Source organism: Rhinolophus sinicus, chromosome 14 (genome assembly GCF_057876585.1).
Source record: "Rhinolophus sinicus isolate RSI-liver-muscle chromosome 14, RSI-T2T, whole genome shotgun sequence".
NCBI lineage: Eukaryota > Metazoa > Chordata > Mammalia > Chiroptera > Rhinolophidae > Rhinolophus > Rhinolophus sinicus.
In genome coordinates, this window is record NC_142514.1 from 187,268,663 (window position 1) to 187,293,712 (window position 25,050).

Here is a 25,050-nt window from a genome sequence, read left to right on the forward strand (position 1 = left end):
AGGGTTTCAGTTTTGCAAGATGTCAAAATCCTGAAGGTGACGGTGGCACAGTGTGACTGCGCTTAATGCCACTGAGCTGTGCACCAAAAACTAGCTACGATGATAAGTTTTATGTTAGGTGTATTTTGCCACAATTAAAAATTTTACAAAAGAGTATCTACAGTATGCTTCCCGTCCTGTTAAAAAATAAAAATAAAACAACAACGCTAGAAAACACACATGCATTTGCTCATTTCTGTGGAGAACCACAGGAAGGGCAAACCAGAGCTAAAGAGACCAATAAGCTGCAGGGCTGGGAGGGGACGAAGTGGCAGGAGGTGAGGCTGGGTGTTAGCAGGGATGCAGAGGGAGTGGCAGTCCCCTGAGGACACCTTTTCAGAAAAAGCTCTGATGCTTAGAGGCTTAGTGATGTTTCTCACCCCCTTTCCACACCCCCCAAAGACAAAGCAATAAAAGCACTCAGGATGGGGAAGGCACAAAACGGAATGCCAACCTAATAAATGAATTAAACTGTGCTCCAAATGAATGACATCGGCACCCAGAAGGGGGTGGGGTAAAAACAGACCCTAAGTCAGTGGGAAATAGCACTCGGGGAGGATACCGTACACCTGAGACAAACGGAAGGTGCTCAAACGCTGCGCTCTAGTCAACAAATTGTGTCTCTCAGTGTGTTAGCAGCTCTGAGGCTACTTGATGGATACACTAGGGCTGGACAGATGCATAAATACAGTGAGAGCCAGGCTTCCCACTGCCTGCGAAGACGGTGCAGGAAAGACAGGGAGAGGCGAGAGCAAGCCCTGCAGGCTGGGCTGGGGTCGGAGGCTCGCTAGGAGCCCATGCTTCCATTAATAAATGCACACAGGTGGACAGACACAGAAATAAATACGCATGTGTGCGGACGGGGTGGGGGTTGGTCTACATGTATTCTCTGGATCCAGGCACAGCCAGCACCCAGGTCTCGGCGTTTGAATCCCATTCGCCAATCAAAGGAGCCGGGGCTCACTGGAGAAGTGGCTGACTCGGGAACTGAGGCAAGGAAAATGCAAATGAAGGCAGGAGCACCGGGGTGCCCGAAAGTGTGCAGTGCTCCAACAAAGACAGGAAGGCCACGGAAGCCGGCCTGAAGGAGCGCCCGGCGGCCCACGCTGGGGCGAGCTGAGCAACAGAATAACAATCGTGTGGGATCAAAACCCACAGATAAAACCAACTTGCCTGAGACCACGCTAGTCTAACTCAACCATGAAATTAATACATGGAGGAAAAGGGACAGCTCGTCCCACAGAAGCATTCCGGTTAATAAAGGGAGAGGGAAAGTGGTAGTAAAGCATGTCATTACACAGACACCAGCGGCAGAGCTGTGACCGGTGATGTCCACCGACCCAGGCTAAAATCGGCAGGCAAAAGTTTGAGGAGAAAGGGGACATGTGCACGGTGCCAAACTATCTCCAATATATTTATTAATGACACAGGGGAAAACAGCAAATTTACAGCAGAGAAGCCCAAAAGACCTCCCCAAGTGATCAAGGTCAAAACAAGCAGTAACGAGACAGGTCGTCGACGTCACGCGCCCCTGACAGGAGGCGCTGCTCAGGAGCCAGCATTGTTCCTGCATGTTCTTGCCAAAAATGTACGATCGCTATCTAATCAGGAGACCCATCTGCCAAACCCAGATCAAGGGACACGCTGTGAAGCAGCTGACCACTGCTCATCACAGATGTCCCAGTCAGGAGACCATGGGGTGCCAGTGGCTGGAGGAGACACAACAACCGAATGTGATGTGGGGATTGAGGAACAGAAAGAGGACTTCAGTGGACACACTGGCGGGATGTGAACAGGAGTGTGGCTGAGTTGATAGTAATACACCCGTGTCAATTTCCTAGTCTGGATAACTAGAGCTGGCCATGGACGCTGCTACCATTAGGCGGAGTAAGTGAGGGGTCCCTGGGAGCTCTCTGTACTCTTTGGAACTTTGCTGTAAGTCTCAAGGGTTTTTTGTTTTGTTTTGTTTTGTTTTGTTTTAATTTTAAAAGTACAGAAGAGAGGACAGATCCCGTCACGCCTCACGCAAGCCTCTTTGTACCCGCTAGCACTCTCAGAGTCACAGCCCAGGTCCACCCCGTGACTGCCACCTTCCAGCCCTTATCCACAGCTCTCTGCTCCAGCCCCCAGCCCCTCATGACTCCTCATCCGCATCAAGCACATCCCTACCCCAGGGCCTTTGCACAGGCTGTCTCCTCTGGCCAGATGTTCTTCCTTCAGGTCTCTCTGTTCAAACACCCCCGGTCTGAGAGGCTGTCCCCGACCACCCCCCAGAGTGCACCCCGTCACTCTCTGCTCCCTTCTCTGCTGTATGCCTTTTGAGGCCCTTACCACTGTCTGACCCACTACGCGCTTGTTCATGTCCCTGCTGTCTCAGATGGAATCTCCTGGAGGTCAGCAATCCTGTCTCATTAAGTCACGGTTTCCCGAGGGCAAAAAACAGCCTTGAGCTTCACAGGAGCCAGTGGGCAGCGGGGTGAAGGAACACACAAAGAGGCCGACAGACGTGAAAGCACCCCCCTCACTTCGCACCAATAATAAGATGCTGTTTTCGCCTCATCAAAATGGCTGAGTGTTTATACTACAACAACCAGCCTGAGAGGGTGAAAAACATGAGTATTGCCCAGCCTCACGGAGGGAGGTTAAGTGAGGGAAGGCTTCCAGGAGCGGATGTCAGAGACACAGAAATGTGGGACCCCTTTGATCCTGTCGATCTTCCCCTGCAAATGGGACCCATGGAAATAATGTGGGTTCCGGGAAAAAATGAGTGCACAAGGATTGACATCAGAGTGTTATGTACACAAGTAAAATAGGAAATAACCCAGATGTCCACAGGATACTTTAGGTTTGACGACACAGTGGAAACACTAGTTGGCTACAGAAAATTCTGTTGTGAAAGAAGAATGGGTGATGGGGCAACGTTCACCATATGTCATTGCTGAAAAGGTACAGACGAGTGGTTTAGCATCATCTGAATTCTACCACATAGCTACACAAATGTACACGGGCAAACACATGTGGAATGACAGTGGTTGCTGCTGCTGAGCTCCTCCTCTGAGCTGGCACTGACTTAGGTGTGCTCCAGTTAGCTGTTTTAATCCTCCAACAGCTACGCGAGGCAAGAGCCCTCATCATCCCCACTTCACAGATGAAGAAACTGAGGCACAAGTAGGTTAAATGGCACATGGCCACACAGCTTGGGGCCGTCTAGCTGTGGCCCTGCTACTCACCACTGACTGCACCAGGTGTGTTCACACACACACACACACACTCTCTCTCTCTCTCTCTCTCTCGCTCTCGCTCTCGCTCTCTCTCTCTGACCTGGAAGAAAGACTGGAAGGTTAGCAGCAGGCATTTCTGGGTTGTGGTACAGTCATTTTAATTTTCTTCTTTAAAATTTCCAGAGGGGCTCTGCTGAACATGTCTGGGTTTTTCAATCAGCACATCCTACAGACGTGTTCTGACGTCTGGCGAGGAAGGGGTCAGCAGCCCTGGGCAGCTCCTGGAACCGTCACGTGCTCTTGACCAGCATCACGACCCAGCATGCCTGTCCTGTCAGGGCGTTTCTGGAGGACCCAGCCGCTGGCTCCTGCGGTCAGGGCAGAAATCTGAAGTGGTAACTTCTTGTAACTTCTTCCTTATACAGTTTAATTTCGAACTCACAGGACAGTTGCAAGAACCGTACAAGGAACGTCCCGATTCACCAACAGTTCACGGGTCGCCCGCTCCTGCTTTATCACCCTCCCTGTCTCCCCTCCATCAGATTGTTCTGGACCAGACAGCAGCATGGACACAGCCCCTGTTTTCTGCTACGTACTTCCACGTGTACTTCTCAGGACCAAGACATTCTCTCCGGAACCACGGGACAGTTGTCAAAGGCGGGACACTTCACACAGACACGACACCAGCACCTAGCCCACTGCCAGCTCCCCTGCTCCTGGCTGGGGTTCCACCCCGGGTCCCCAAGTCCCACACTGTGGTCCCATGTCTCTCTTCTCCTTTTGTCGGAACCCATCTTTAATCTTCCTTTACACTTGCTGACCTTGACATTTTTGAAGCGCTCAGGCCGGTTACTTTGTAGAGTGTCCTTCAACTTGGGTTTATCTGCTGTTCCTTCCCGATTGGACTCAGGCGTGTGTCTGTGGCGAGAAGACGGCTAACTGGGGACGTCCGTTCAGGGTTCCTGAAGTGGGTTTGTCCCATGCGTTGCTTAGGTAAGGTCACGCTTACCCAAGGTCTGCAGCTTTGCTCCCTGGGAAGTTACATTTTCCTTGTAATTGATGGGAGGGGGGGCGGGGGGCACTCACCAAGGTGGTGCCACCTCCGTTTCTCCACCTTCATAGGTGGTGCTCAACCACAGAGGGCGCCCCCCTTTACCTAACCCCCCCACAGGCAGGTCAGAGCGCACGCGCAGGTCCTTATGTGTCATGACTTACATCCTGCTCCACCAGGTTGTGTGCACGGTCACTTACATGTACTTTTGGATTTAGTTTGCTGTTTTTTGTTTCGGGTTCTCCTATCTCTACCTGTACGCGTGGTCGTTCTGTGGCTTCCCCTTTGCTATCTTTGCTAGACGCTCACGTCAGCACTGTGTTTACAAGTTGAAGTGGGCAACTTGCCTATCGGCCATGTGCGCCACGCGGGCTGGCACTCTCTCAGCCAAGGGCGTCTTTCCTGGACTGGGAAGGACCTGAGTGGTGGGAGCCGGGAAGGAGGAGGGAGGAGAAGGGAGGAGAAAGGAAGGGGGAGGGTCTCCTGCCATCCTGCAGGGGGACAGTCCCTCCCCAAGGTCCACTTCTGGAACACACCCGTCCCTGACGAGGGCCTTGGGGTGTGGTACTGTCAGTGTGGCTCTCTCTCAGCACAGGTGGAAACTGGGCGCTGAGACTCTGGGGGCCCAGGAGCAGGGCTTCGACTGATAGAAGTGGAGGGCACTCCAGGCAGAGGGAGCACCTTGGCCGGGGGACAGCCTGGGTACCCCGTGTGATGGGGTCAAATGAGCAAGGAGAGGGCAGCAGAGAGGACTTCACCCAGGGCCAGTGTGGGGGGCCGGGGTGTGGATAGGCAGGAGGGGGCACTGATGCGATCCAAACCAAGACCCACTGGGGACGGCCCCCTGGTGAAGGCACTGCAGGGGCGAGGCCCACGGGCAGCTCTGCCCAGCAGTCACATGACCCACAATCACTCCTGGGTGTAGACTCCAAAGGATCAAACACAGGTGTTCAAACAAAAGCTCTGCAGGCACCTTCACAGCGGCACCCTCCCAACTGCCCAAAGGTGGAAGTGGCCAAGTGGCCGTCGAGAGATGCACGCACACACAAAGTGTGGTCCGTCAGCAACCGAATATCGTTTATCTTAAAAGCATGAAATCCTGACACCTGCCACTTACCACGTGGAAGAAGCTTGAAAACATTACGGAGATGAAAGCAGCTGCCCCCAAGGACCACATGCTGTGTGATTCAGTTTACATCACACACCAGACAGAGAGTAGATTCTGGTGGGTGGAGCGGGGCGGGGCCAGGGCGTCCTGCTTACAGTGAAGGTTTCCTATTGAGGGTGTTGAGCAATTAGGGTGATGGCGGCACACTGTCGTGAACATACCGAATACACTCTACAATGGCTAACATGGTCAATTTTATGCCGTATGTACTTTACCACAATGAGAAAGTGCTTACTAAGCTCGCACGGGCACGCACAATCTCTGAAGCTGAACATCTGGGTTCCCATCTGGGTCTGGGTGGGGCAGGCAGCTGGGCATCCCGTGCCTTGGTTTCCCACCTGTAAATTAGGCTGCTGGAGGGCTGTGGAGAGGTTCCGAGGAGCGGGTCCACACAAAGTGCCCTAACGTCTCGAGCCCTCGTCCAGGGCCCACCTGCAAGAGGGCTGACCACCACCATCGTGGCCCAGCGCAGCCAGTCCAGCCACGAACGCTCTCCTCAGCAGCGCCCCCTTCCTTGTACCTGGACCAAAGCCACCAGCTGCAGGAAGCCCCTGCGAAGCCAGGACAGGCACCAGGTGTGCCTGCCTCGGTCCTCGGTCCCTGGGGGCTGCCTCCGGCCGCCTCCACCATGCCCTACCCAACCCAGAACATTCTGGTGAGGGCCTTTCGTCTGGGTGGTGAAGAAGCCACCAGCTGAGGTGTCGAATCATAAATGTTTCAGAGCCCTCGGCCCGGCTGCCTGTTCTACCCAGTGGCCACAAGTGGCACGTCTGCTGGGCCGTGAGCCTCAGACACCCTGACACCTGCCATCACCCGCTCCCTGCCCACCACATTGGGACCTGTCACCTGGGCACTGGAGCTCAGTTTGCTCTGCTGTAGAGCAGGGTGGGCAGAGTGACCAGGGAGACCCCCAGTCAAGAGTACAGACGCCCACCATGCCCAGGCACTGCCCCCAGCCACCATTTTCCTCCCAGTTTGTTGGCTTATTATTGTAAAATAAAAGACATACAAAAATAGAATCACCCTGGCCAGCCTGCAACATGTCATCTGCTCTCCTTTCCTAGGCCAGCCAGCCACTCCTTAGCCACAGGAAGAACCTTCCAGAGGTTTGACTATACAGTGAGTCAAGCATGTGGGTGGGAGCCTCCTGGGGGCATATGAGGGTTGGGGGGCTTGAGGTGGGTGGGACCCTGTGCCCCACTCTCCCTGGAAGGTGCTGTCCTCCAGGGGCCAAGCCAGGGGTAGAGAGGTGCAGGAAGCTCCCCAAATGACACAGAGGTCTTTGGGTGTCAGCCACACCCCAGCCCATGCCCATGCCCTCACTTTTAACCCCTCTCTTGAGGCCTATCTGGGTACCCCAGGGTATGGGGGGCCCCTGAGTCAAGTCTTGGCCCAGAGCTGTGAGCACCCACCACGGAAGCCCCAGGAATGTCAGGGTGTCCTCCCAATGCCCCTCAGGATGGAGTGGAACCTGCTAGGCTCTCCGTGCTATCACATTCGCTCCTCAAACAAGGGGGGGTGGCAGGACAAGTGCACCCCCAGACAAGGAAGGAGGCCTGGTAAGCAGCAGGGACCTGGCCAAGGTCACATGGCAGGCAGGAGCCCAAGCCACCGAGCAGCACCACTCTGCCCCCACCCACACCTCACATCGCAGGGCTCTGGTCTCAGCATGACACCCTCACCCCCCAGCCACTCCACCTCGCGCCATCAGAGACAGAGGCCAGGGCTCATGACCTGCCCTCTCTGCAGGCAGGCGCCATACACCGAGTTGAACAGATCAGTCTCTGGGGCTCTGCCGTCCCTTCCTGCTCTCTGTGTGAGCAAAGGACAGACACCTCTACACTCACACACAGGACCCACAGCCAGGACCATCAGGGCCCCCCAAGTCCCGGGACCCATGGTGTGTGGAGTGACAAGGGGGCTGTGGGTCCCGCCGGGTCTGGTGACACTTCAGTGACCACCTTTGGTATCCGGCAGGTGGCCCGGCGGGAGTCAAGGCTCATTAACAGCCGAAGCTCCAGCATGCCCACTCATGCCCAGGACGCTGGGGGTAGGGGCCCCGCAGGGAAGAGGGTCAGCAACCACATGCTCAGTCCTGACACAGAGACACACTCCCAGCCACCCAGGCCGGAACGGAAAACCGACAACGGCGCCACTTCTGGAGGAACACACGCAAAATTTGTGCCCTCAGGTTAGGCAATGGGTTCTTTAACAGTCACCAAGAGCACCATTTCTAAAAGAACAAGCAGGTAAGCAGCCTTCATGAGAATGAAAAACGTGCCCCTGGAAGAGCAGCGAAGAGGAAGAAGACACCGCAAACTGTGGCTGAGTCTCCTCAGCACGTAGATGACAAAGAGCTTGCGTCCAGAATATACCAAGGACCCTGGATTTCACCAGGACTGAACCAAACAACGCAACTTTCCCAACAAAGGATGGGAACAGACGCTTCACCAAAGAGACACAGACGGTGAGCACACACGTGGAAAAACACTCACCACCATCGGTTGTCGGGGAAATGCACGTAAACCAGGGAGACCCCGGATCCCGTGAGAGGGGTACCCTGAGACCACCACCAACCAAGGCTGCCCAGGGGGCGGGCCGGGGGGAGAAGGGGCAGCCTCAGAACAGGGCGGGGAGGGGGTTAGAAGTTAACCTATACCCCCACTGCCCTGGCCGCCCCCCCAGGTGCCCTCCACGGGACCGAATCCAGTGTCCACACAAAGATGTGTCCTCCCATGCTCCTCGCAGCTTTCTGTGCAAGAGCCCCCCCATGGGGACACCCCAGATGTCCATCGGCTGGGGACTGGACAGATGGACAAACTGAGGTCCAGCCAGTGAGTGGGACCCGACGCAGCAGGAAAAGGGAACGAACCACAACCTGGGCGAACCAAACAGTGATGCTGAGCAAGAGAAGCTGGACCAGAAAGAGGACTCACTGCGTGACTCCATTTCTAGAAAATTCTACAAAATGCAAACTATCCTACAGAGACAGAAAGCAGGTCCATGGTTGTTTCGGGGTGGGGACGGGAAGGAGGACTCACAAAGGGATCTACACACACGGAGTTAAACACATGAAGCTTGTTTATGCTGATTTCATCTCAGCGACGCTGTTCTCACAGTGATTCTGAGAAGGGGTCAGGCCCACAGACAGTTAAGGGGCCTGGGAGCAGCGACAGAAATGGACTACCACTTGGTCCTGGCACAGCTCTGAGGCCGGCCTGCCCCCACTGCACCGGATGCAGGCCCCAGGGCCCCAGGGGCTCCATGCCCAAGGTCCACTTCCTGTGGTGGTATCTGCCTTCCTGGGGCTACTCAGCTGACCCTCGCAGCCACACCACATCCCCTGAGAGAGCCTGGGCAGGCCAGAGGAACGGGCCCCAAGCCCACCCATGCCCGCTGATCCAGAGAAGAGGGGCGGCTGCCAGGGAGCAGGGAACACAGCAGACACACAAAGCCGGCCCTGACCTTCTCCGGGCACCCACAGCCCATTGGACATCATGGAGCCACGAGGGGTGTCCAGGGCTCAGCCCCTCCCCCCGGGGAGCCATCCCCTGCCTTACCTCTGGGGAAGCCCCCAACTGGGGCCTGCTGACCAGCCCTGAGCAGCTCCAGCCCCAGCGTGGCCCTCACCCCAGGTACCTCTGTGCCTGTTTGGCGTGCCCCATCACACCCAGCCTCCTCTGGGACGCCCTGGGGCTCCCTCACCTGAGTGGCCTGTAGCACACACAGGCCCCCCGCAGCCCAGGAAGACCTTGCTCAGTACTGTGACGTGGGACACGGCCCTGGGAGGTGGCCTTGACCTGGAAGGCTGGTGGCAGAAAGGGCAGGTGGGCCATGGTGTCCAGGCCGGCGTGAGTGCAAAGGGCCAGGGCAGAAAAGGGCAGAGGGGCAGGTTCACGGGGCTTCCCTTGCCTGCTGGGCACTCCTGGGGCACAGGCCGGCCCCCCAGTGAGTGACTAGCATGCCTTCGAGGGAAACCTCACCCGAGTTGGGCCCCAAATCACAAGGAACGACAGATCCAAGACAGCAGCAGTGATGGACAGGGCCCAGGTGGGCAGGGCCAGCTCAAGGGACAGAGGGCAACCTGAATCCTACAGGGCTGGGCTCAGTCGGGGGCCTCAATCAGCCCACGACCAGGGCATCATCTCAGGAAGTCCCAGGGGGTTGACATGGATGTCCCTGAACCCTGGGCTGGACGTTGTGCCAGGACCACACAGCCCACGGTCAGCTGTCCTCTGGCAGCACGTCTCCTCCCACCTCTGTTCCACGATCAGCACCCAGGCCCTTCCCAAGTCGCTCCAGCCCCGTGGGCCACGGAGAACCACAGGCGCCAGGGCCAGCCTCTCAGCGGACTGTGGCCTGGGCCACCCTTCAAGCAGACCATTGCCCTCCCCCCACGGCAGGACCCACAGCAGCAAGAGGGGCGTCCACAGTGACAGCCGGGGTTGGCCCAGAGCGTCCTCCTGCCGGAGGTTCTCAGGCCACCGTGTACTGACCCCTCAGCCTCCCACACTTGCTCCATACGCAGGAGTTCTGAGCCAGGCACTCTGCCCACAGGGGACATGGACATGTTTGGAGATGGTTTTATTGTCATGAATCGGAGACGGTACTACTGGTACCCAGTGGGTGCTGAGGCCAGGGACGCTGCACAGCACACTCCCACAAAGAAGGATCCAGACCCAAACGTCACGAATGCTGAGGTGGGGGCACTCTGCTCTCTACGCCAACAGCTTTCATGATCACCGTGTCCAGAGGAGACAGCTGGGGCCTTGAGAGGTTAAGCTGCCACCAGGTCAGCTCCCTGGGGGCCAGGGCCAGAGTCCCCTACGCCACCCCACGCCCACGCCACTGCAAGGAGCAGAAAGCCCTCTCCCTCTGCCTGGCTGGCAGGAGCCCCAGACAGCACTGCCAGCACTCCTGGGCACCCCTGCAGGCCTGCCAGCAGCAAGCTCTCCAAAGGGCTCCCTGGCCCCCCAGGAGCTGCATTTCCCTGGGGCACGCTGACACCGGAGGCCGGAGGCGGAGGCCAGGCAAACGGCAATGGGTCGCTGACTCCCCTCCCGGATGAGCTGAGGGCAGCAGGGAGGCCTAGCTGCCAGGGCCAGTGAGACTGGCCAGCCCCTCGCCCTCTGCGGACAGCAGCCCAGACCAGGAGAGAGGACCTCCAGCACCCCATTTCCTCCGCGATTGTCACTCTGTGAGCCTACAACCCTGCAAAGCGGCAGACACACCGGGACATGGGGGAGCTGGGCCTGGGGAAGGGGCACGGAACCCCAGGGTGTGTCCCCACCAAGAAGCACTCGGTCCAGGCAGGAGCTTGGCCAAGGAATCACCTGTCCCCTTGGAGGCCCCTTCTCTGATCTGGGCCTCGGTTTCCCCAGCTACGAGACGGGGCAACAGAGCCACAATATGTCCACAGTTCCTCAACAAGGAAGGTCACCGTCCAGCCTGGTTGGCAACATATCCTGGGCAGAGGCACCTTGGGAAGATTCAGGTACTTTCCTGACTCGCCTGGGGCCACCTGCGGACAGCTGCTCTCGGCCAGGACAGGAGGAAGTGGTGCCCTCAACCCAGCCCATGACCACAGACCTCCCCACCCTAGGGGAAGTGACACTGAAGCAGTCGCCAGCTCCCTGGGGAAGGACGGGTTGGGTTACAAGCCAGGCAGGTGCCACCAGGAACCATCCAATTCCAGAACCACCGGGTAAGGCTCAGCTCCTGCCACCACCTGCAGCGCTGCCAATGACCTTCCTGGCTCACAGGAGGCACCGTTGGTGAGCAGCCAGGCTGTCCTCAGGGGCTGCCCAGGTCCAGGGCCTCATGGCACACTGTCCCCACCTACACAGTAAGCATCGGGCTGCAGGGCAGGACTGCCCAGGTGCATGCCGGTCTCCATCCCATGGGGTCTGCCAGGGGAGCCCAAGGCCACCCCTCCAAAACCTTCTCCCTGCCCCAGATACCTCCTCCAGAAATTCCCCCAGAGAAACACTGCAATGACAGGCAGAGCACCGAGCCCACCCACCCCTTCCTCCCTGACCCCTGCCCCCCCCCCCCACCTCACCCACAGGCAGGCTGGGCCTTGGACTTGCCCAGACAGTACCCCTGGCTCAGGCCCAGCCACACTGGCAACATCCAGGAGGGAGAGAGAGGCTCTCGCTGGCTCTGGGGAGAGCCTGCTCCGGCCACCGGCTGGTAAAGCAGCCCTGAGCAGCTCCACCCAGCAGGCCCCCAGCCCACTGCCCCCAGGGCACAGCTTGTCCAGTGCCCACGGTGTGAGCAGGACCAGACTGAGGGGCTGCCCTGGGGTGGGGGGCCCCACAGAGCAAGTCAGGGAGTACTGGGCAGTCAGGTGACGGGCTCCAACGCCAGCCCTGTCACCCATTAGCCATGTGACACCGAGCAAGTGTCTGTCCCCTCCAGGCTTGACCCTGCTTCAATGAGCTGCAGGGGTGACGAGCCCCAAGCTGCCTGGGCCTGGTGGGTGTGATTCCCTCCACCTCTGACCCGACTGGCCTAGCCACAGAGCAGCCGGCGAGCTTAGACCACGTGCTCGACAGAGGGCCACTGGCGGTGTCCAGCCCCAACAGGAGATGGAGCGGTGGATGGGTGACCAGGCTCTTGGGCTGCTCAGGCAGGTGAGGGCCATAGCAGCAGCTGTGAGCCTGGGCCGGGGTCCCCAAGGACTCCTTCCTGCTGCGGGGGTGAGGCCTCTGAAGGGAGCAGGGTCCCCTGGGTGTGTGGGGCCTTCCTCCCTGCCTCCCCTTCATGGAGCTGACTCTGCGGGGTACCCTCCCTCCCCCAGCCCACCCGCGAGTGTTCGCTAGGTGCCTTTTCCACATCAGCGTCCTCCCAGCGGGTGTCCCGCCTCTGCCCTGCAGACCTGGGGGAGCAGGGACCCTGACAAGAGAGGCTGGGGCCCTCTGCACAGCGGCCCAGCCCCTGCGCAACTCCCAACCCCCAGGCCCACCAGGGTTCCAACCAGGAGACAGTGCCCAGGGGCCACAGCGCACTTGTCCCCAAGGTACCTTCCTGGCTCCATACCCTGCTCAGCCCCCTCCAGACTCTCCACCCGGCAGGACGGCCAGAAAACACCAGCGAGTGCAGATGGGAGGCATGATCTTCCGGGGTCATCTTGTCACTTATTTTAAAGAAAGCAGCCTTCTATTGTTTTTAAACAACCAATATTTTTAAAGTAGAAACTTTAGATGGGCCGAAGTTTAAAACCCACCACCCAGAACCCACACCCAGAACCCACACCCAGGGCAGGCCATGGGGAAGCGTCCAGTGTCCACTGTCCGACCTTTCCCGTCTGCGCATCCCTGCGTTTGGACCCAGTGACCACATGCTGCCCGGGAGCGCTGCTTTCCTATGTCATTAAACCCAAAGTCCCCCAGTGTCCTGCCCGCCTGGCCCAGACCTGGTCTGTCTCACGCCGTCCATTTTCGGCAGCGCTGCCGTGCTGGTCCTGGCCCACGGGGGATAAACCAAACCCAGCACCGAGCAAGGCCCCAGGATCTCGCTCCCGCCTCCCTGTGATGGGTTTGCTGAGCAATTCCCGCAGAGGGGACCCCATGGCAATGGACCCAAGTGGCTGGGCACAGCCAGGGACCCAGCCACCTGCCGCAGACAGTGTACTGGGTCTCAGGAAGTGGGGAGGCCTTCAATCCCAGATTCAGATCTCGGCCCTCTCACCCTCGGAGCTCCCTGAACTACTAGTGTTTCTGCTGTCCCAGGACAGCCTGGGACCTGAAAGCAGTCCCCAAATGACGGCCACCCCAAACCTGCATGGAAGCAGCAAAAAAGCCCATGGATGCCCCCAGGGCGGCCTGACTTTGAGGTGGCAGGAGCTTGGCAGAGAGGCCCTGATAAGAGCGTTGGAGGCGGGGCCTACCCTGGGGACAGGCCAGCGAGGCCCAAAGAGCCCCCAGCCCCGCCCAACCCCAGTGCCAAGGGCAGCCAGAACATTCCAGTGCTGCCCGGGAGGTGCCTGGGAGTTGCCGTGCCTCCTCAGAGCTGTACTTGGGGACCTTGAGTGGCCTCTGATCCAGGGGACAGGCTAGGGGCCAGAAAGCAGCCTCTACCTCCAGGGGCTTCGGGGCCTTTCAGAGCCCGTTGTGTCTCCATCTCCTGTTTTATCCCTGCCCAGCGAGGTAGGGATGGGTCTCTCCAGGGACACAGGGAGGTCACCTGGTCACCCATGGGGTCACAGCACGCCAGGGACAGCCAGGAGCAGAGACATGTTGGGATTTCCCACTGTTCACACACAAACCGGGATCTTCTGGAATTCCCCCTGCCCCCTACGTCTCCAAAAGGTCCCCTTGCCTCTGCTCCCACCCTCGCCCCTCGCCCACCCCCATCTCGCAGCTCCAGAGGCTCAAACCAGGCCAGGAGCCCTGCCCCTAAGACCCTCCACAGCTGTTTGGTGTCTCGGGAGAAACTGGACTCCTGCGGGCTGCACGGGCCCCTGCTGGATCCGGCCTCCGTCCGTCACCCCCGCCACCCCCCCATGTGCCAACTTGGGTGGGTTTCCTTCCTGCGCCCCCAAACAGCCATCTGTGCCTCTGTCCATCCATTCTTCCCCGTCCTTCTGTCCATCCCACCACCAGCCTCTTCGATTGCTAGTCTCCACCAGCAACACCCGCCCTCCCGCTTGCCCCCACACCCCCTTTGCCCTCGGCCTCCCCAAGCTGTTCAATTCTCAGGCAGGGTCACCCAAGGAGCTCCCACCCCTCTGGGCCATAAGCCCCTGGAGAGCAGGGCATCTGTTTTACCCACCCTGCACCCCAGGCCCACGGGAAGCGCCCACAGGACGGCCGTGGTCATGGGTACGAACGCTGGCCTCACTGCTCAGTAACGCTGCACGTGACTCCTGCCGTGCCACCAGGCAGCACATTCTAGAAACTGAAGCTCTCGCTGGGAGCCCCCAGGCAGGAGCCAGGCTCAGGACAAGACCAGGGAGGAGGTAAGTGGTGCGTCAACACCCGAGACCGAGACCCCGACACTGACTCACTGGCCATCACATTAATGCCCAGAGCCCCAACCACCTCATGCACAGTGACCGGGCGGCCTCAGGGACAGCCATGACGACCCTCCCATACCTCCGTTTATCATAGTTCAGGCCACAGACAGTTTCCCACGCCCTCCGGAAAGACCACAGGGCTGGGTCTCCTGGGACTGAGGACATTGCCACCTTCTCAGTCTCAGGCTCTGGCTAAGTTGGCCCAGGACACACAGAAAGGCTCTGTCACCAGGACGTCCCGCGGGCCGTGACCCACCCCAGTCAGGCTGGGAGCAAGGCTGGCCAGAGCCACACGCACCTACAGACCCTCCCCAGAGCTCCCATCTCAGGACAGCCGACAGCGAACCAGTGCTCCCACTGGGTGCTGGGGACAGCCTGCAGCTGGCCATCTCTCCATACACTTGTCCATCACACCGTCCACCTGTCCCTCAGTCCTCCCACCTGCCTGCCTACCCACCTGTCCCCCCGTCTATCTGTCCACCCGTTCATCCCCTCCATCCATTCATACCCCCCTCCATCTGTCCATCCATTCGTGACCCCTCTATCTTCCCATCCATTCATCTGCCCGTCCATCTGTCTATCCATTCGTCCCCCATCCATCTGTCCATCCATTCATCCGCCTGTCCATCTGTCTACCCATCTACTCGCCCATCCCTCCTTCAGGGGCACCTAGTCCATGCCAGGCCCCGCCCTGGCACAGGAGTATAAGACCTTCTCCTGTCCCACGACAGCCACATTCCTCGCATCTGGAGAGCTGTGTACAGTTGAGCTTACAAGAACTGGAAGATGGGAAATAAACCTGAACACCCGTCAGCAGGGGACCGGTCACATACACAGGGGAGGACTAGGTAGTTGTGGAAAACACGTCCAACTGGCACACACTCGACCAACACTTGCTGTGTGCTCATCACCCACCAAGCGCCGTTCTACGTACTGACCATTTTTCGACTTTTTGATGCTGCAAAAGCGTTATGCATTCAGTAGAAACCGCTGGGATATGACGTTCATAGGCAAGATGTGTTAGATGCAGTTTCGACTTACGGCATCTTCAGTTGACATTGGGTTTATCAGGCCATAACTCCACTGTCTGCTAAGGAGCATCCATATCTTTCCCTTCATGCACCTGGCTTCTGAGTCACAGCGATGTCCCCCCATGCTCAGGTTATGAGGACTCCCCACGCTTTCTTCTGGTCCTCGAGTGGTTTTCCGACCCACTTGGAATTTACCCTGGTGTGCAGTGGGAGTGGGTCCCGCCTGACCTTCTTCCTTGTAGCAACTCATTTCTCCAGCATCGCATGTTAAAAAGTTTGTCTTATCGTTTTGAGATGATGCCCGTATTTGTGACTAAACTTCACATGCAGTTGAGTCTGTACACGGGTGTTGTTGTTGTTTTATTCTGTGGCGTGGCTTATCTGCTTGTCCACAGCGAGGACCACATTGTTGTAATTACCCAAGCTTTATGTTTTATAATATTTGGAGCCATCCCAGGCAAGAACATGCATGTGACTTCTACAAGAGACCGGCTGGGAACATCACAGAACAGAAAACCAAACCATAAAACCCATCAGGACCCAACATCCAAATCACGTGGCCCCCAGGGCTGCTCATGCACCCCCTGAGGCTCCCTTGGGGCCCCCAGTTGCTCCCCTCTGCCGGGCGGGGGCACCTCTGGGTGTCTCCGGGAGAGGGCTGTCTTCCGGGTCGAAGCTGCTGCTCAGTGTCTGAGCTGGGTAGGGTGGGATCAGCCTGCAGGTGAAGGGGCGGCCCTGGCCCATGCAGAGAAGTACTTCCTGGCTGCAGGGCACGGGGGCGGGTGGGGGTCTCTGTCCAGCGGGCCTGGCTTCAGTCCCCATGTTCTGACTCTAGATCTTTGCATGGGGCACAGCAGCAAATTTAGCAGGAAGATGTGAGAAGCCGCCATCCTGAGTGTCCTTTTCAGTTGCCCCAGAGCCTGGGAGATGTGGCAGGGTGGGGGGGGGGAATGGCCACAGCCCTTGATCCTGCCAGTGGGAGCAACCCGGAGTGTGCCTGCTGCTGAGATGCAGGAGCGAGGCAAGCCATCTGGGTGATCAGCAGGGAGTGGCTGTCAGGGGCTTCCTGGAGGCAGCAGAGGGAGCCTCTGCAGATGGGGGTGAGGACCAGCAAGGGTACCCTGGGTGCACCCTGGCGTGATGCTTGCTTAACAACCTCTGCATTGGAAGTGCTTCCAGGAAGAAGTGGAGCATGTTTCCTGGTGTGGCAAGAGCCAAGTGGCTGGGCCTCAGTTTCCCCACCTGCAAGTCACTGAGCAGAGAAGGAGACCCAGAGCGGGTGGGCTAGGCTCTGGAGTCACTCCCAAGCCCCGCAATCCAGGTGCTCGGGGGATGCACACACAGAGCAGGGTCTTGTTCAGAGGGACACGCTTTGATCCGCAGAGCTCATGTCCTCCTGGGAGCCGCCAGGACCAGGGCTGGGTCCTCCGGTGCTCAGAAGTGTCCACAAGCCACGACGTCCTGCTCCCCGGGGTGCATGGCGCCCATACTTCTGCACAGAGCTCAGGCTCCTCCCTGCGACACGCCCTCTGCTCTGACCCCTCCGGGAGCACCACTCCCTGAGATGGGCAGCAGTGGATCCCGCAGTCAAGGGCTGGCACCCTCTGGGATCGGCCCTCAGACTTCTCGCCCAGGCCACATGGATCTGTCCCCATGCCTAGGCAGAGCTGCTGTGAAGACAGAGACGTTTCTGGGGGAAAGGGCTCTGAAAAGCCCCCGGGGGCCTGCAGGACTCTCCCACCAGCCACAAAAGGCTTCTGGTGGCCCCTGCCCACCACTTCCCAAGCTCATGCTTCTCCCAAACTCAGGAATGCCACTGGATAAAAATATCAGCAGATAGATGTCAGCGGCCCGGCCTGACTGAGGGGCTTGGAGCTGCCAAGCAGCACGCCTGACCCCACGGCTAGAGTGGGGCCAGGAGTAGGGAGTGGACAGAGGCTCGGAGCTAGACTCCAGGTGACCCTTCTGTGAGCACATATCCCTGTTGGGGATCAGAGAACAATCGAGACAGCTCCCTGTGGCCCTGCTCACCCACTCAGACCCTCTAAAGCCCAGCAGCCCTGAGACCCGCAAACGAACACCTGGCACAGCTTCCAGAGCAGCTGAGGCTGAAGGTTGAGACTCAGGTGTCGGCAGGGCTGGTTCTGAGGCCTCTCTCCTTGGTGTGTAGACGGCGTCTTCTCCCTGTGTCCCCACATGGTCATCCCTGTGTGTGTAACTATCCTGATCTCTTGTTATAAGCACCCCAGTCACATAGGATCAGAGCCCCAGCCCAGTGACCTCATCTCCCCTTAATCACCTCTTTAAAGACCCCATCTCCACATACAGTCACATTCTGAGGTCCTGGGGGTAAAAGTGCCACTTTTCGAGGGGCACGATTCAATCCAAACATAGGGGACCTGTGCAAATCCACCATGAGCCCACGTGCCAAGACCTCCAGCACACAAGTAGGCCCTCACACCCTCCCAACCCCTGGGGTGCCTCGGTATCCGAGTCCCATCCCATCCCACACACAGGCAGGCCTTCCCATCAGCATCCCGAGGCACCTTAGGTCCCCAGGACCAAGGATCCTCCCCAGGACCAAGCCCCCCACCCCGCCCCCTCCCAGCCCTGGGACACACTGCTGTGACATGTGAAGGTCCCAGTACACCGGGACTGTTGAGTCGAAAGGGGCCCCTCCCGTGCCTCCAGCGCCCTTGGCACCCCCTTGGGAGCTGGCAAAGACCTCAGGCACCGAGCCCACCGGGAGCCACTGACTGTGCCAGGCACAGGTGGTGATTGTCTCCCACCTGAGGAGATGCAGACTCGGAGGGCTCAGGGACCTGGCAAGGTGGCCCAGCCACAGGGCCACACTTGGACACGAAGCCCATCTCTGCCCATGTCTGAGCTCCATGCACCGTCCGGCCAGCCCCACATCCTGCTCTACGCACCCTCCTGACCCCAGACCTGAGTGCACAGCGGGAAAAGATCAGACAGCCTGTCCTCCTCTGTATCCGGCCACCACACCCCCCTCCGCTCTCCATGGGACCCCACGCCACCTCCCGCCCAGCCAACTACTCTTCAGAGTCTGCTGAACTGCAGGACCCTCACACCAGAGCCTGGGGCCGGGCAAGCACCGGGAGGCACCGAGTGGAGACATGTGGCCCATGAACTGGCCTCCACTTTTGGAAAGGCAGGCTTAGCCCAACAAACTGCCAGGGCCTGCTTCCAGCACCATCAATGATTAACACCTCTGTGAAGGTGCCGCCAAAGCCACCAGAAAGTTCTTGGGAACCAGGGAAAGGCAGTGGCAGGAGGGCGGGGACAGGTGGGACCAAGATGAGTTTGAGAGTCTAGCCCCATCTACTGAGCCCTGGGACCCTCTGGCAACCCCCTCTTCTCAGCCGGGTCTCCAAGTGTCTCCCAACCACAGTGGACACTGACCGCAGGCAGCACTGTGCACTGCAGGAGGAAACTGAGGCACAGAGGAGCGGGCTCGCCCAGGGCAGACAGCCACAGCGGCAGCCCAGCTGGGGGAGTCCAGGCTGCATGGGGAGGAGGGTGGGTGAGCAGCAGCTGAGAAAAGAGTCTGCACCTGTCATCCTGCAGCTCCCAAGAGCTGGGGGAAGGGAGGGGAGGAGAGGGGGAGAAGAAGTGGGAAGGAGAGGTGCCTTGGGGCTCCTATGACTGGAAGCCCGTCCCCAGCCAGAGGAGGGGTGAGGAGCCCTGGGGGCAGCCCTGATGCTGCCCTCCACAGGTAGCAGGGCAGCAGCAAAGACAGTTGCTATGGGAACCCTGGCTCCCTCTCCAATCTGGGCATCCCCTACCTGGTCACCCACCACTCACCATCCCAGCTGAGGCCCATCAGCAGGGCTGCCAGGACTCTCCCCCCGCCCCTGCCCTCAGCTAGGGTGGGAGCTGCCAGACATGAAGGGCCTTGGAAGAGGATGGGGGGAGGGGCAGGAAGCCCAGTGGCCAGGGGCAGTGGCCAGAGCAACAGCGTCCTGCTCCCTGACCCCGGCAGACAGGCCAGACCAGGGGCACACAGGATGGGGCAGGGGTTCCCCGATGATGAGGAGGGGCAGGATATTGTGGCTTGCTTCCCTCGCTGCATCTGGGAGAGTGTGCCCAGCTCTGCAGGGCTGCCCAGACTGCGGCTCCCACCTCAAAGCCACACACTCACAAAGGGGCCCCTGCCCTTCAAGGCCAGGCTCAGCCTTCTCACCCAGAAACCCAGCCAGGCCCTGGGTGGCACATTTCACAACCCGGCGCACCAAGGACAGAACTCTCTGCTATCTTGGCCATTGCTGAGAGAAACATCAGGGCCGGAGCGGCTGTCGTCCATCCCCTTCCACAGCTCCGACTGGTCAGGCACAGACCACCCCTGCAACCCTAGATCAAAGGCCAGGTCCCCTGGGAGAGTTCTGGGGCTCTGCTGACGTTCTGGAGACACTGGGAATGAGGGGGAACCTGCCCAGACCCCAGACCAGCTGCTCGCCCTGCCTGGCCAGGGTCTACCTCCACTGCCACCCTACACGGGGGAGCTGCGCAGGTGTCCACTCCCCAGGGCCACGCACAGTTCTTACAGGACAGGGTCCACGATGGCAAAAGACTGACCCGAGGTCACACGGCCACCTTAGGAGCATCCCATTCCTGGCTCCCCCCACAGAGGGGCCGCTCAGCCACTGCCCCGCCAGCTCCTGGGAGGCTGGGCGAAGGCACTGCACTGAGCAAACTTCCGAGAGCCAAACAATCAGAATCAGGAAGAAAACACAAGTGTAAGCAGAGACTTCCTCTGGGGTGCGGCGAGCTCTCTTCCTCCACGGCAGTGCTGTGGCCAGGAGCCGGGGCCACATTCGCCCGCCAGCCTGCATCCCCCAGATGGGAACCAGTGGGGTGCCGGGTGGCCCCTTTCGCTGGCAACCCCGGGGGTGGGGGCATTGCAGCACCCCTGGGCAGCCCACTGCCCACGCCTCCCACTGCCTGTGCTGGCATGGAAGACGCAGGACAGAGAGAGAGCTGGTCGGGTCTACGGCATGACCTGACTGTGGGGTCTGCCCACCCCTGGGCATCTCAGGGAGTTTGGGGCCCAGCAGGTGAGGGCTAGGAGGCAGGCAGCCCACGTGCACCACGGCACCCACAAGCCTGACGTTGGCCACGTGTTTGCACAGCAGCATTGGACTCGGGTTGGGTCCCTTGAGGTCACTGCACAGGAACATCCCAAGACAAGCCCCTGCTGCTGCAGCCGTGGGCAGGGCCATCCCCAGCAACGGCCAGGGCTCAGGTACCCTCTGGCGCTTCGGGAGGCTGGGCCAGGGGTGGGGAAGTGGCTTGAACCCGTGGCCCTTCCATGCTTCTGGGGACATTGTTTTTGTCCCTTGTGCCCGGGAAGCTGGTCCCTCGCAGGAGGGAGGGCAGCAACCCTGGTACCACATGCACTCCCAGAGGAGCAAGGGTGGGAAGCGGAGGCCGCCTCACCTGCCCGAGATGATGCTCCAAGCCTTGGAGCTGGCAGGGCCTGGCTCCCCTTGCAGCCCTGGGGGCACCAGTGGAGAAAACAGGGCTCTGGTCACCCCCAGGTCTCTCCCAGCCTGAGGCCAGCCATAGCAGCAGGCATGGGCAGTGCCACTAGGAAGCCAGAGGGAGACCACCCCATGCAGCCCTCAGAGGAGCCCCCGAGATCAGCCTGGGGACGGGATGACCGAGTGAAGGCTCCCGGAACAGGCTGGCACCATATCAAGAGGCTGCTGGCCAGGCAGCCAGGAAGTAGGGCCACGAGAAGTGGGGGACGGGCCCCTGGCGGCAGCAAGGAGGGCGGCCCTGAGGAGGCAATGTCCTCCTGCCCCGTTCCTGAGCATCGCAGCGCCATGCCCCGGCCCACGCAGGCGTGCCTTTCTGGGGACTGGAGCCACCTGGTAACAAGCAGCAGGAGCCAGGTGCTGCCCATAGGGCCCTGCCTTCTCCGGGTACACAGCTTCCTCTGATGGACAGCTAGCAACCAGCCTCCCTCCTCCAGTCTCCGCTCTCAGCCCGGGTGTTCATGAGTTTGACTCCTTGTGGGCACTCGCCACCACCATGCTGACCCCTCCGGGCACACACCAGGCCTGCCACCCTCCAGGGCAGCCTTACCCCCACTGGCCCAGGAGACCGCTCCCCACAGGGCCTGCCTGGACCTGGGAGAGTCTGGGGTGTAGATGCCCAGTAAGGGCATGGGCCCTCTCCTCTTGGGGTCCCCTGAGTTGCGTGCGCCAGCTGCCCCTGGGGAATTCTCTCCCCTGCACCCAAGGTTGTGCTCCCCTGGCACACATCCTTTCCCCCAAGCATCAACACCTGGGCTGTTCCTCCAGGGAGGAGTGGGCCAACTTCTGGGCTGGGCACTCCTCCCCAGCTGGCTCCCCCCACCACACACACACACTGCCTGGGCAGGGCCAGGGGGAAGCTCGGCATCTCAGCCACAGGTGTCCCTCACAGGTCAGACCCAAGCGTCCCTGAACTTCAAGCAACAGGCTCCGCGTGGTTTTTCCCATTAACCCCTTCCTTCCTTTCCTCCCTCCCTCGCGGCTGCTCTGAGTCACACCCAGCTTGGATACAGTCCTGGAGGCGGCAGGTGGCGGGGTCACAGCGCTCCCCCTACTCCCCTCCCCCTCGGGAAGAAGTCCCTCGGGGCTCAGCCTCGCGGGAGGCGATACTCACACGGCGAAGTGGTAGACGAAGCACTTCCAGCCGGTGGGGCGCTCCAGGAAGTTGTAGACGCGGCCCTGGATGTGGGTGCGCGCGAGCAACGGGCGGCGCGCGCTGTAGATGGAGACGCGCGGGTCGAGGCTCACGGGCGGCCGCGGGCCAAGGTCGGCGGCTGGCGGCGCGGCGGGCGCGTAGAGCGCGCCGCCCGCCGGGCGCTCCTCAGCCAGCTCCAGCGAGAAGGCGGACTTCTTGGCCAGGCCCGCACTGCCCCTCCGGGCGCCCGGCAGACGGCCCCAGCCCCAGCGCTTCCTCTCGGCCCGGGGCGGGGATGAGGCCGCGGCCATGGCCAGGCAGGGCTCGCGAGGGCCGGCCGGGAGGCGGCACCCGGAGCTGCAGCGAAGGCGGGAGCCCAGGTGCAGTGCGGGCAGCCGCTGCTGCCACCCCAGCCGCGGGGGGCCGCTGCCTGCCCAGCCCGGGCGTGGGGGTGGGGCCTGAAGGGGGCGGTGGCCGCCGGCCGGTCCCCGGGGACAGCGCGCTCCGCCCAGGGCCAGAAGCCCCGCCCCCGGCCAACCGGCGAGCTTGGGGAGCCCCAGCCCGAACCCAGCTGCGCACCTGCTTGGTCCTGCCCCGTCTGCACACACCTGTTCGGCCCGCCCCTTTCGCATTCACCTGCTTGGCCTCGCCCTCACCCACGTGCTCGGCCCCATCTACGCCCACGTGCTCGGCCCGCAAGCCGACCTGCTTGGCCCCACCTGTGCCCACCTGATTCGGCCCTCGCGGAGCACCCAGCTGAGCCAGAAAGAAAAGTACAGAGCCCGCAGGTGCAGTGACAGCGAACCGCGCGGCCCGGGCAGTAGTGCAGCAAAGGGCGTGTGGACCCACGTTACCCCCTCTGTGCCTCCCCAGAGAGGGGGAGAGGGAAAGGAGGGAGGGGCGCAGTGGGACACGCGCAGACTGACCCTCTTGGCACCTGGATGATGGAGTGTTAGCCCCGCGAACACTCTAAGCGCCCCCTGTGTGCTGGTGGGGGAGGGGCACGCTGCCGGCGGAGAGGAATGCCGTCTCTGCGGTGCCCACTAGGGCTGTTGGACCCTGGAGGCCAGGGGGAGCCATCAATCAGGGACCGCCCACTGGGAGCCATAGGAGAGCAGCGGATGCAGGGGCCGCTGGAGACGGCAAGGCCTGGTTCCGGACCCGGCAGAGCAGGCCGGCTGTCTGGGCAGGTGGAGGGGAGGCATTTGCACCACCCTAGGGGCACGCATGTTTTGTCCTCCTGGCCTGAGGGGCCTGCCGCTGTGTCCTGTGTGCTTCCCTGGGTGGGGATGGGGGCAAAGGTGGGTGAGGAAGTCCGTGGTTTGCGTGGATCCCCTATACTGCCTCCGGCCGTCATTGCACTGGCGTTTGGGTCCCTGCACATTAAACAGGCGCCAGGGCGAAGGATGGGATAACAAACAGAACAAAAACAGGCTCCCTGGAGACATTGTCCTAGGCAGAGGGGTAACCACCCCCAGCCATGCCAGGGTCCCATAACTTGGGAGACGCTTCCCAGGTCTTCACTGAGCAACCTGAGCTGATTTATTTAATGTACCCCCCCCCCAGCAGAAAGTCAGCTCTTGATGGTGGACAGAGTGCAGCCCCCACCCTTCCCCTGACTCCCCCCACTTTGGATGGTGCCTGCAGTGAGTGCAGTTTGTACGGGCAGAGAGAATGAAATGGGTCCCAGCCTGTGCCAGGCACCAGGGAACCTCGGCCCCTGCAGCTAGGGAACCTTGCTGGAAGGTGTTTCGGTTAGGACACAAATGGGCAGAGAACCAGAAGGAGGCAGAGTCCACCCCCACAGGGCCCCAGGGGGACACTCAGGGCACACAGCAGGCTTTCATTAAGGCAGTTCTTTCGGGATGAATGTGTACATGAGGGAACAGTGTCTACACACCCGCCTCCCAGTCAGCAGGAGGAAGATGAACTTTTAATAGGCAACACTGGGACAACTGGAGAGCCACAGAGAAAGAAAATACAGATACAGTTGATCCATCTTCCACACAATGCGCAAGAATAAATTTCAAACAAATGACAGGCTTAAGTGTAAACACTGAAATGAAGCCATGCTGACTCTACAAGAAAGCAGGGCTGAATTCCTCAACAAACTGGACTAGGGAATCCATTCCCAACAGTCAGAAATCCAGAGGGAATAGCTGAAATCAGCAAAGTAAAACAGGCAATGACCAACTGACAGCATTTGTAGTTTATTTTACATCACAAGCGAAGGATTAGTAACACTGATACATAAAGAACATCTAAAACCGAGAAGAAAATGATAGACCGCCTTATGGGAAAGTGGGCACAAGGCAGGGATGGCTCATAGGAAAAGGAGATCCTGACCTTTGCACTTAGGGAAAGATGTCCAACATTACATGCAACAAGAAAAATGCACGTTGAGAGGGTACTGTAGGACCATTGCTCACTGTGTTTCCCCGAAAATAAAACCTAGCCGGACAATCAGCCCTAATGTGTCTTTTGGAGCAAAAATTAATGTAAGACCCAGTCTTAAGTTATATAAGACCCGGACTTATAGTAAAATAAGACCGAGTCTTACATTAAGTTTTGCTCCAAAAGATGCCTTAGAGCTGATTGTCCGGGTAGATCTCATTTTCAGGGAAACACAGTATCTGGGGTAGGTCCAGGTGTTTGACTGAGAGCTCCGTGGGGGAGGCAGGCCTCGGGAAAATAGATGTGCTCGAGTGTCATCTGTGGGAAGGACGTCCTGGTCCTACCAGCAAAAGCGCAGGTACCATTTGACCCAGCCAGTTAGTTCCACTTCTTGGAATTGACCCAAAGATACGAGGAAAAATTGGAAACAGCAT

At 59.5% G+C, this 25,050-nt stretch overlaps 1 protein-coding gene across 3 annotated transcripts in view; it reads right to left on the reverse strand.

The window, feature by feature from the left end:
• Positions 1–22,679, reverse strand: part of KCNQ1 (potassium voltage-gated channel subfamily Q member 1) — a 307,298-nt gene extending 284,619 nt beyond the window's left edge. For 2 of the 3 annotated variants that reach the window (XM_088789796.1, XM_019713689.3), the window contains exon 1: positions 22,202–22,679. In XM_088789796.1, coding sequence (XP_088645922.1) covers positions 22,202–22,533 — 332 coding nt within the window. In that variant the 5' untranslated portion in view covers positions 22,534–22,679. The remainder of the gene's footprint in view (positions 1–22,201) is intronic. The other variant, XM_019713688.3, reaches the window with a different exon arrangement.
• Positions 22,680–25,050: the final 2,371 nt, after the last annotated feature.